The sequence below is a fragment of the Bubalus kerabau genome, chromosome 14 (assembly GCF_029407905.1).
Source record: "Bubalus kerabau isolate K-KA32 ecotype Philippines breed swamp buffalo chromosome 14, PCC_UOA_SB_1v2, whole genome shotgun sequence".
NCBI classification, from domain to species: domain Eukaryota; kingdom Metazoa; phylum Chordata; class Mammalia; order Artiodactyla; family Bovidae; genus Bubalus; species Bubalus kerabau.
In genome coordinates, this window is record NC_073637.1 from 50,935,327 (window position 1) to 50,947,856 (window position 12,530).

General features: G+C 36.4%; 1 protein-coding gene across 4 annotated transcripts in view; it reads left to right on the top strand.

Moving 5' to 3' along the window:
• TRPS1 (transcriptional repressor GATA binding 1) overlaps positions 1-12,530 on the top strand; it is a 280,395-nt gene that overhangs the window by 48,159 nt on the left and 219,706 nt on the right. Inside the window, exons 1-3 of one of the 4 annotated variants that reach the window (XM_055546380.1) lie at positions 1,864-2,035; positions 5,500-5,658; positions 9,015-9,943. In XM_055546380.1, coding sequence (XP_055402355.1) covers positions 5,622-5,658; positions 9,015-9,943 — 966 coding nt within the window. In that variant the 5' untranslated portion in view covers positions 1,864-2,035; positions 5,500-5,621. Of the gene's footprint in view, positions 1-1,863; positions 2,036-5,499; positions 5,659-9,014; positions 9,944-12,530 lie in introns of those variants that run through there. The other 3 variants (XM_055546379.1, XM_055546381.1, XM_055546382.1) reach the window with 3 other exon arrangements.

A 12,530-nucleotide genomic window follows, 5' to 3' on the forward strand; every position in this document is an offset into this window, starting at 1 on the left:
ACCATATTGTACATGCATGTTAATTTACCAAATGGATTTGCAGTGACTGACACAGATTTCTTATGGGAGAACTGAGACAGCTGTTTGCCAGTTACAGAGCTGGACTGAGATAATTGAGACTTTCTTTTCAATTGAATAACAGATTGGAAAACAGACAAAGCAACATTGATATATTAAAAGTAAACTACCTTTAATATACAAAGATGTATTTTGGCAAATGCTAGGAAGAAAGTCAAAGGCATTCCTACAGAGCACAGCACTCATTATTTTTGTTATCAGTAGAAATCCAATTTACATACAAATGAAATGTCAATTTCTCTCATAACCATCTAGATAAAGAGATGCATGCATACTTTTCCATGAGCTGTTCTTTTTAAACTGAAGTGCTATGTTTGGGTCTTTGCCCTTGGACCAGTTGGAACAGTCTCAGTTTAACAAAGAAGAAAGGATAAAGTTGAGCCTGGCTCAGGCAAACATGCAAAGTCAGATTGGCCTGTTTGAATCAACAGTTGTCATTGTAGATTTTTTTTAATTTTTTTTTTTCCTTGGAGAGGAAAACAAAAGGAAGAATGACATATGTATGGGCAATGAATAGTAATGTTTCTTAATTTGTTTAGTGAAATTGTGATCTTATTCAAATCAGAGATTTTAATACATTTGCCTCTCACCTGTTATGAAGGGGAAAATAATGATCCTTTCTCTGATTTTCCATAATGTACACTTACTCTGTTTCAGTTTTCCTATTAATGAAGTAGGTGCATGCTTCATTTTTTTCAGGTATATCCTACAGTTTCATTTAGACTTTTAAATGTCTAAAAGTCTTTAAAGTCAAACTCCCCCCCCTTTTCTTTTTTTGTAATTGTTTAATAGGAGTAAGTACTTACTGAAATTCTTTCTCTAAGATGTATATATATACATGGATACTCATTTTGGCAAATATGACATTATTACTTATTTAATCGACTATCTCCTTTTACCTAGACTAGTACATTTGAAATGAGATATTTAAAATATAGAGACATAGCATGATGAAATAAAAGCCTAATAAAATGTATTTGGGCCAGCATCAGAACTCTTTGAAATCGGATATCTAAATAGTGTGCATTTTATCTCACTAAAGCTCCAGTTAGTTCTAGTGTCCAGATGACTATTAATGGGCTTTGTGCTCTGAAGCATATGCTAATAGAAGCGATCATTATGGATTAATTTGATGTGAATTAATAAGAGATTTATTTGATGGGAGTTGTTTGAAGGTGATGACATTTAAATCTCAAAAGGATTTAAGATGTCCAAAAATACCTTTAAAGATTCAGGAATAATCAATTCAGAGAGAGCAAATTAAATAGACATGGATAGCAAAGAACAGGATTTGACATTGGGTTTATGAAGTTTGAAGCAGTTTACAAAAAAAGTGACCTACCATTGAAGCAGAAACAGAAAACATTTAAACTCTAGCAATTCTTGGGTTTGCGATTGGATAAACAATGTCCTCTTGCATTTTATAGTTCACTTAAGCGATCTGATTTTGATCTGTATATACGGAGTAGACAGGATTCAAGTTTTTTCCCTCTAAACCAATGAGCAAACACATATGTTCTTTAAAAACTGAACTTTATATGTTGTTCATATGGAAGCTATCTAGTTTGCCAAGAGCCCAAGAGTCGACCTTCCTTTTATTTTGCTATCATTTGCTTAATTCTTTAAATTCTTTGTGGGGGACTTTTGATCAAAAGAAGCAGTTTGCTTTTCTTTTTTTCTTCTTTCCTTTTAATTTTTTTCTTTAATAAAAGCTACAAGAAATGTGTAGTTAATAACTCAATACTCTTGGGCTGTTGATACAAACAAGCCTGGAAGAAACATATATTAAGGAGAAGACTATCATATCTTTTCTTTTTGTGTTAAGCTTTGATTTTAAATCCTTGAGAGTTTTATGATCTGGAAAAACAAGAAGAAGATGTCATCTGGTATTATATATTATGATGATAAGAACTGCTACTTATAATTCAAATCATACTCAGCAGGATTAGAGATTGAGGTGAGATTACATCATCTTGCTTCTCTAATTTTCAGTTTTGTTCAGGTTTTATATATATTATACACATATACTATATATACATATATATATAAGCCAAATTTCATATCATTAGTGTGTGTTCATTACATAGTGTGAAGGATATTCATCGGTACTATTTTTTAACTTAAATGAACTTTTAAAAATACATACTTGGAAATTGATGCATGAAGCAGGGCCCTCAAAATTGGTGCTCTGGGACAACTCAGAGAGATGGGGTGGGGAGGGAGGTGGGAGTGGAGTTCAGGATGGGGGGACACATGTGCACCCATGGCTGATTCATGTCGACGTATGGCAAAAATCACGATAATTGTAATAAAAATATTACAAAATTAAAAAAATGCATACTTGGAACTTGGAGAGTGACACTCCAAAATTACTTTTAATTCCCTTTCATTGCCTGTATGCATTTGCTGATTTCTCATAATATTTGTGCCTTACTTGATAGGTAGGTACTCATTTTAGGTTTTTTTTGAGCAAGAGAAGTTCCATATAATTTTTTCTTTACTTTTTGAAAAACATCCTTCCTCTCTTAAACTGATGACAAATATTAAAAGTGAAGTCCTCTTGCTTTCTGTGTTCAGCTCCTAGGTGATGCTGGATGTACAGTTGTTGAATGAATGAATGGAAGTTGGAGGAAATGGAGAAGTGAATGGTAGGCGTTAGTGATATTGATGCCACGCTTAGTTGTTGATGGCTTAGTGTTTTGTAGTCTTTCAAGGAAATTGAATAAAGGGAAAACTAAAGTGCCTAAGCCGTTAGCCAGCATCATCCTAGAGTCTCAGAGGCAGAGTGCAGGTTAGAAATAATTTATTGTAATTCCCTCATTATACACCTAAGTAGAGAGGTTCTGAGAAAGAAAGGGGCTTGCCCTTGATTACATCAGCAGGTGATTTGAATCAGGTTCAGAAACTGGCTGCATGTGCTCTTTGTACCTTTCCACCTTCTTAAAGAGTTTTTTTTTTAATTTTATTTTATTTTTAAACTTTACATAATTGTATTAGTTTTGCCAAATATCAAAATGAATCCGCCACAGGTATACATGTGTTCCCCACCCTGAACCCTCCTCCCTCCTCCCTCCCCATACCATCCCTCTGGGTCGTTCCAGTGCACTAGCCCCTCTTTACTATGTTTAGGATCAAGTTGCCACAAAAAGCATAGAGGAGTTATCTCTTACCTTCAAGGAGTTTCTCTTCTAATGGAAATGAAACTTCACCCTCATCTGCATTGAATGGATGTGTGATCTCAGCTCTTTTTTTAAATTACTGTGATAGCTTATTCCTTTGATAGGATAATTATTTTGATTATCTACAACAGGGTTATTTTGAGCAAGTGTATTCCATAAATATATGTGTGTATATGGGCTTTCTTGGTGGCTAAGTGTTAAAGAACCTGGTTGCCAATGCTGGAGACATAAGAGACATGGGTTCGATTCCTGGGTCAGGAAGATCCCCTGGAGGGGGGCATGGCAACCCACTCCAGTATTCTTGCCTGGAGAATCCCATGGACAGAGGACCCTGGTGGGCTACAGTCCATAGGGTCTCAAAGAGTCGGACATGACTGAAGTGACTTAGCACGCACACATGTATGTATGCATGCATGTGTGTATACGTTTAGATATTCATATAGATGAAATAAAACTAAATAGTGGGCAGTTCAGAATATCTGGGTAATAATAGAAAACATATTCCTTTGGTTCTAAAGGTGCCATTTTGAGAACATAATTCACAGTTTATAGAAAAAAATTTTTTTCCTTGTATATTTAAGCATTTTAATCAGTGAGATAAAGTAGTTACTAGAATTCTATTTTAAGCTCTAATGCTGATTATTTCCACTGCATAAACCTGTCCAAGTAATACTGCAACACAGAAATAGTGTGGTACCCTATTGCTTTTTTATAGTAAACTCTTTCACTAAAAATGCAAGAAAACTTTTAAGGTAGGAGGAAATAATAGAAATTGAGATTTTTTTGCAAATGGAATGTCATATCTCAGTAATAAAAATTAATACAGATAGAGCATTTTTAGGGAGCTAAATTTATTTTGAACCTGCTTAACTGCCGTGGCACATAATAGTATTCATGTGTTAGTATAGGTGGAAAGTGATGTAAATATGGGAATGCTCACTACCACCCTCCGCATCCCTAGCCAGTTCCCCGGTCAGTTTTTATCTCATAATTAAATAGAGGACTGAAGTTGTCACTTTTGAACTTTGTAGTGCTCATTCAGATTCTTCAGCTTCTTTGTCCATTCACTTTTTATTCATATATTGCCCTGTTGTCTAAATGACTGTCTCTAGTGGACCTACTTTGATTGGCATTTTGAAATTTTGTGGGAGTCAGTGTGAGGAATATTGTTGTATAATAGAATGAAAAAGTTTAAGAGTTGCCAAAACTGATGACTAAGGTACCCTGATGTGATTATACATATATATATGGTTTCGTAGGTGGCTCCAGTGGTAAAAAACCCACCTGCTAGTGCGAAAGACTCAAGAGACACAGAGTCGATTCTTAGGTCGGGAAGGTCCCCTGGAGGAGGGCATGGCAACCCACTCCAATATTCTTACCTAGAGAATTCCATGGACAGAGGAGCCTGTTGGGCTCTAGTCCATAGGGTTGCAAAGAGTCTAGTACAGACTAAAGTGACTTAGCATTCACATGCGCGTGTGAACACACACACACACACACACGCACACACACACACACACACACACAGTATATCTGTTCAATTATATTATGACCCTACCTCAATACTTTCATTCAGACAATTTAAAAATGATGATATAAGGATGGTTAAATGCTGGTTCAGTCATAGCGTTACAATCTTATTTATCAAAATGAAAATATAACACTTACAAAATAGATAAAAAGGTGACACATAACGTGTAACGTTTCTGTAACTCTTGGTAAGGTGTACTTAGATCTAATACAGAATTCCTTATGACATTGAAATAGTTCTCTTCTCAGCCTCATGGTATATATACACTGGTACTACGAATCTGGAGGAAACTGTAATGGGTACCACTCCCTGTCTTTAGCTGTGACTGTGCAGCTTTGGCAGGTATACTTTGTATCTTTTCCAGAAGCAGATCCCCTCTATAATTATTAAGATGTTTTATCCCCACCCCAGTATAGGTAAGTATTGTGGTTCTTAGGTTTCAGGGGGAGTTCAAGCTTAACTAATTTTGCCAACATCACAGTCAGCTGTGAAAATGACTTCTGTAATCTTTTATATCGTGTTCCTCCTTCTCCTGCTGCTTTATTAAAACCCAGCGGAGGGAGAAAATCTTGCCCAAGCTTTGCTCCTGCTTTTATCAGGTATCTTTCAAGCAGCCTGTGGTGCTGGCATATTAATGTATTTTAGGTGTGATTCATTCAAATATGTTTACATCATTTAGGAAGGAAAATATTTTTTTGTTTTGTTTTACAGATGTACAGATCATCTCTCAAAATGTCTTCTGTGTCTTCTGAGCATCTTCTAAGACAATTGCATTAGCCCTCCTGCTAGTTGACTAATAGAATTAATAATTGTAAAAAGCACTCTAAAGCCACATGCCTTATGAAGTCAATGCTGGGTATGATTTTACAAGTATGTGATCTATTTTTTCAAGTGAAAATGTTAACTGGAAAAGTTCTTGGCACACAGTACAACGTCATGCAATCTGTTATTTGTCTTAGAGATAATAACTTGAGGGTGGGTCTAGTCTTATGGTATCTAACTTATGAGTTGCTAGGGGAGTTTCTTCCACTTAAAAGTATTGCAAATGTGCTTATATTTACATAATATGTCATTCTGAAAAATTATGGCGATATCATTCCAGTAAAAAATTATTTTTTCTGTAACTACTTCAAAGTGTAGTCAACTAAATTAACCATGATTTTTTTTTAAAGCAACTAAAAAGAACATGCCCCTTCCCTCCACAGCAAAAAAAAAAACAAAACAAAACTAAGTGACCTTTCTGATGCTTGTTTGAAGTTTTAGCAGTTTACCATTCTTTGCAATGTATATTATTAAGGGCTTTATTCAGTGACTCATATGAGTTGTAAAGGTTTGTTCTTGGGTGGAAGAAGGTGCTGAAATTTGGAAGGATGATAATTTAAGCAAATCATATTGTCTCAATCAAGATAAATGCTTGTTGAATAGTTTTTTAACTATAACCAATTACTTTTCTTCATGATGATAATAAATCAGCAAGATCCATGTATTTTTTGGGAAAATACATTAATTTTTTCAATTATTAGCACATTATTATCTGTTCATCTCTAATAAATGTTTATCTTAGTTCCATTGCTAGTAAGATCTTGCTGTTTTTCTCATCTCCTTGACCTTGATATGTGGGCACAAACCATTTTGGGGCTTCCTTGGTGGCTCAGCGGTAAAGTATCTGCCTGCAGTGTAGCAAACATGGGTTCAATCCTTGGGTCTGGAAGATCCTCTGGAGAAGGAAGTGGCAAGCCACTCCAGCATTCTTGCCTGGGAAATCCCTTGGGCAGAGGAGCCTGGTGAACCACAGTCCGTGGGGTTGCAAAAGAGCTGGACATGATTTAGTGATTAAACAACAACAAAATAAACCATTTTCTTTTCATTTTAATGGAAGGATAATCCTAATGAATTGGATTATTTCATCCTCTTTTCTTCATGAATCCTGACTTTTATATAGATTTTTATCTTTTCTATATAGCTGTATTTCTGTCATTTTGGTGCATCACTGTTGGATTTTATTTATATGATGGAAGCAATGTTAAATCCAATGGAAAAACAAACAGGAAATTCTGGAGGGAAAGGCGTGATGCTGTACCCGATCATCACAGTTTTGTATGTGGGAATGGCTGATACTCTGTAAATTTGGATTTCCTTTTCTGTAGGTCAAGTTAAAGCAGTATATTTTTTACTCAGACTCTTATATTTTAGGCCCTAGCTTCCCTTTTATTCTCAAGCTTCCCTTTTATTTCTCAAGCTTCCCTTTTATTCTCTTTTTTTTCTTTCCTTCTTAGTTTTCCCTTTGTTGACGACCAGTGAAACTGCCTTCCAGTCTTCCATTCATTGGCACAAGTTCCCAAGCACTGTCTCTTCTGACAGAAAAATAGAAGTCTCCTAAAATGTCAACATCAACAAATGAGACATTAAAATGCAAATGTTATGAGATAAATTATTTAACCAGTGTTCCATTTTTTTTTTTTAACCATGGTTACATGGCTTAGTTAACTTCAGGAGCTAGTGGCAGTGACACCAAGGTGAAGACCACACTCCATCCCCTATCCCCACGCCAGGCTGGCTTACATGGCTCCTGACTATCACCTTCCCTTGAAACTGCAGCCTTTCATCCTATAAGTAGCTGTTTTCCTTTTGGTTATTGTTCTATGTGAGAGAGTCTATGAATATTTGATGACTGATGTTTCTGGCATGTAAGAAAAGCAGTGTATTCTCTTAAGTATAGTTATACTGTTTGTGACGTTATTCAAGAAAGTGAATTTTTACCTTCTAACCAATTCCTTATTCTATCTAGTGCATTGTCTTGGTTCAGTGATTCCTATTACAAAAATTTTGCGTAAGCGGCTTTTCACAAGCAAAGATTTACCCGCATATCCAAAGCCAGTGTGGTTCTTCTGCACTTGTGAGAAATTATACGTGAGAACAACTAAAATGTGCTGTGGATTTGGATTCTCCAGTAGAGGACATTTTGGATAATCATGATGTAACTATCTGTCTTAAATCTGCCCTTGTGGTAGCGTCAGCTAGTAAAGAAGGCTTGGTTTATTGGTCAGTCTACAGGTGAATTTTTCTGAGAGACAGTTGGGGTGATGGCTTACAGAGTTGTTTCAGTTGTTTGGTTGGAGAATTTAGGAACACAAGCCATGAACATCAGTTCTCCTCAAGGCTTTGTTGCTGCATTCTTCTATTGACAGGATACAGTTTGTTTCTTAGCTCCTTAGAGATAACTCCTTTAGACTTCTGATTCATTAGACTCCCCACTGTTTTCTTCTGTGGACCCTGAAGGCACGGTTGAGCTAGCGTGTGAAGGTGTACCGTAGGCAACTGCTAACAGTTTGCCTGAATGACAATGTCACATGGTTCAACTGAATATTTACTTTAGTCAATTTCCATTGAGTTCCTAATGGTGGGATGGGTATTGTTTCCACCACACTGTGCCTGGAAACCTTAAGTAGGTTTCCATCATGCTGGATGGAGTACTAGCAAAGCCCAGCCTGGTCACTTTGATGTCTACCAGGTCCCCCTTCTTTCAGCAAGCCCCCTCAAAAGGGGGCTTAACATAATTTATCGGTAGGGTAGAGATGAAACGTTTGTTATCCTCCATTCCTAAAAGTAAAGAGGCATTTTTCACTTTGTTTATAACAGGCTCTTTCTGTCTTTTGACTCTGAGGATATTTTGGTTAAAACTATATTTATATCTTGGTTGCGCAGTGTGTAACAGTATTGAGTTTCACTTTATAGTTGTTTATATACACATATACATATCATATAAATAAATACAAAATATATATTCTGTAAACATAAACAACTATATATACTCTATAAACATAACGTGTACATATTACACATAGTATATAACATGGATAAATATAGACACGTTTATCTATCAACTCTAACTGAAGAAAGAAACTGAGCAAAAAATGTAATTGGCAGGCAAGATTAACTTATAGGAAGGATAGAGCCAGTAATAATAGTTAATACCTTGATATTCATGAAATCATTTTAAAGTAATAAATGAGCCACCCTTTGTGACAAAAATAATTCTAAATGTAAATTGTTGGCTTCAGTTTCACTTTTTTGCTATTTTTAAAACTGATTTTTTTTCCTAGAGACAATTTTTTGTTCTGTGCCTTAAAAAGCCTTGAATAGAGTAAGGAAATTGTTCTCGATTAGATTACATGCCTGCAAATTTCAAATAACCCTCTGTCTTCCTTTCCCTTGTGTTTTTACAGATATGGTCCGGAAAAAGAACCCCCCTCTGAGAAACATTGCTAGTGAAGGCGAGGGTCAGACCCTGGAGCCTGTCGGTACAGAAAGCAAGGGACCTGGAAAGAACAAAGAATTTTCTGCAGATCAGATGTCAGAAAATACGGATCAGAGTGATGCTACAGAACTAAATAATAAGGAGGAACATAGCTTGCATGTCCAGGATCCATCTTCTAGCAGCAAGAAGGACTTGAAAAGCTCAGTCCTGAGTGAGAAGGCTGGCTTTAATTATGAAAACCCCAGTAAGGGAGGAAACCTTCCCTCCTATTCACATGATGAGGTGACAGAGAGAAATATGTTGGCTTTCTCATCTCCAGCTGCTGGGGGAGTCTGTGAGCCCTTGAAGTCTCCTCAAAGAGCAGAGGCAGATGACCCTCAAGATATGGCCTGCACCCCATCAGGGGACTCACTGGAGATGAAGGAAGATCAGAAGATGTCACCGAAGGCTACAGAGGAAACAGGGCAAGCGCAGAGTGGTCAAGCCAATTGTCAAGGCTCAAGCCCAGTTTCAGTGGCCTCAAAAAACCCACAAGTGCCTTCAGATGGGGGTGTCAGACTGAATAAATCGAAAACCGACGTACTGGTTAATGACAACCCAGACCCGGCACCTCTGTCTCCAGAGCTTCAGGACTTTAAATGCAATATCTGTGGATACGGTTACTATGGCAACGACCCCACAGATCTGATTAAGCACTTCCGAAAGTATCACTTAGGACTGCATAACCGCACCAGGCAGGATGCTGAGCTGGACAGCAAAATCTTGGCCCTTCATAACATGGTGCAGTTCAGCCATTCCAAAGACTTCCAGAAAGTCAACCGATCTGTGCTTTCTGGTGTGTTGCAGGATATCAGTTCCTCAAGGCCTGTTTTACTAAACGGGACCTATGATGTACAGGTTTGTGCTTTGTATTGTGATCTCTTTGTACAGAAAAAGTTGTCAGTAATGAAATGTGAAATCTTACATGCATGTTAAAGTCAAGCTCCCAATATCGAAGGGGTAGCCTGCTTGATGAAGCAGAAGAGACAGACACATTTGTTTGATCCAAATGTGTGTTCAAGAGTTATCTTTAGCCTCTCATCATGGAAACTAATCCCAACATTTCTATTAGGCTGGGAGAAGTCTTTTCATGGAATTAGCTAGGCTTCATATTTCTGGACATATTTCATGGTAATTTGATGTTTTCAGAGTCTTCCAAAAATGGCACTAATCTTTATGGTTCAACATGATAGTAATTCATGCTTTGTTTTAGTTTTAGATTATAAAAATTGGCTATAGTCTTTCCTTCAGGGAGAGTCTTTCCTTCAAGGAGAGTCTTTCCTGTGTCTTGGATGAGGATTTGATTTTATGCTAAACTGGACCAGAACTGGGTCACACTGGTGGGTGCAGAGATGTACTACTGAAAAGCAACATAGTTGCAAATGAAACTTTGGAAATAAAATTTTACATTGATTCAGAAAGAAGTCAATGTGATTGTAAGTACTAGGGACACCAGAATGACCTTGGTGAGGACCAGTAAAGCATTCCTTCTTGTATTTAAGGAAAATGGCAATTTATGAAAGCATTTAGTAGTAATTTAGATTTCTACTTTTATTAAAAATGGCATATCTTTTTGATCTGCCCTCTGTATTAGTTTATGGCTTATGTGAGATGAAAAAAAAAAATCCACCATTTGAAATAGAATGAAATGCAGAATGGACGCTTAAGTAATGTATTCATTTCATTTTAGCAATTTTAGTATAGTTCACACTGACGATCAGCTTGAGAAAGTGTGTTAGTTTCTGTTACAGTCTGTAGATTTTTATTGTATTATTAGGCCAGGGATTTCAAAACATATTAGGTTTAATATTAACCTTCTACAGGAGTGATTAGAAGAAGTACCAGAGAACTAATGAAATCGCATCACACTTTATTTGACCTCCTTAATCCCTGAAAATATCAGTTATTTTTATCAACTCAGTAGTTATAACACATTTGTTCTAGACCTCTCTTTTGACCTAGTGCCAATTAAGAAAGGCAGGAGAAGGGGTTATATATAACAGGTAGTGAATATATTTTGCAATGCTCTTAAGAGGGATCAGAAGAGAAATTTCCACGTCCTTTAAAAATGTCAGAATGGCAGTCTTATCACTTTAAGGGAGAAATAAAGAAGATATAAAAAATCCAGTTTCATCTTTGGAAAGCTCTCTTAAAAATTCCATCTTACTTTGTGAATTTCCACAAATAGAATGATTTCTGTGGCGTAGCAAATTAAGCCAACATAGTTATTATGCATGAAAGCTACATGCTTTGAACTGCTGTCTTATTAAAGATCATTTCACTGTCTTATGTCAGATACACTCTGCTGTCAAACTATGATTGGAAAGCAAATACGTGTCTTAGATAAAAGGGTTAGAAGTGAATAATGTTAGTATGTGAAATGATGTTTTACAATTAGCGAGGAATATGATGTTAATACCTGGATTTCCGGTCAGAGTTTCAGTTTGTTCACTCTGGGGACAACTTCTAAGGAAAGCTGATCCTGGCTGTCAGGAAGGCTCTGAAACCAAGATTACTAAGGGCCTATAGTTTGGAAGAATTCAGATTTTTAAACACACTTCCATTTCCCCCAAACAGTTATTTGTTAGGTTCCTAGTTATTTATAGTAAAGTTTATGTTTGGGTAGAATGAGCTGGACACTTTTCCTGGGCAGTGATTTTAGAAATAAAACAGATGTGGGAGCTATCTGAGTTTGAACTAATAGAACTAGAAATAAAACAGCTGATCCTAGACTCTGCTGTCTCCTAAATCCTTGAGGCAGCGCCCAGTAAAGAAGACAGAAATGGTAGGAGATCACATGCAAGGAGATAATCTTGTTAAAATCATTTTTTTTCCCTCCCAAAGAGAAATAATATGATTAAAAATAGGAGATAGCGATCTATGGAAAAAGTGGATGATCCTTTCAAAGAAATGATTGGAGAGAGAAACCAGCCTAAAGAGAGTTAACTTTCTTCAGTTTGGGAAAAGGCCACTGAATGTACTTTAGGCCAAATGCTAATCTTGAATACTTCATACACACACCAGATGTTGATGTAGAAACATGTCTGAAGATAAATAACTTATTAATATTTTTATGCTGAAATAAATATCAGAGAGCTTCCCTATATGCACAAATTGAATAAAAGCACATCTGAACTCCGCCCCCTGCCCCTTTTCATCCACATATGTTTGTGTTGCTGAAATGCCATTTGAGAGGTTCTTTCCTTGGCACGTGAACTGTGTGGAGACTAAAAGCTGTAGGAAGTAAAATGCTGACTGTAGAATTTCTTTAATGCAGTTTTGTCGGAAATTGATACCAAATTAATGGCTTATGTGTATTCTGATAGAAAGATGTTGGTAAATACGAGGATTACAGACAAATAGTCATTTCATTCCAGGGATTATTAACATAAATCTGTAATTTAAACCAGTTGAAGTAATAGATGAGCGATTCATTCATCTTTTT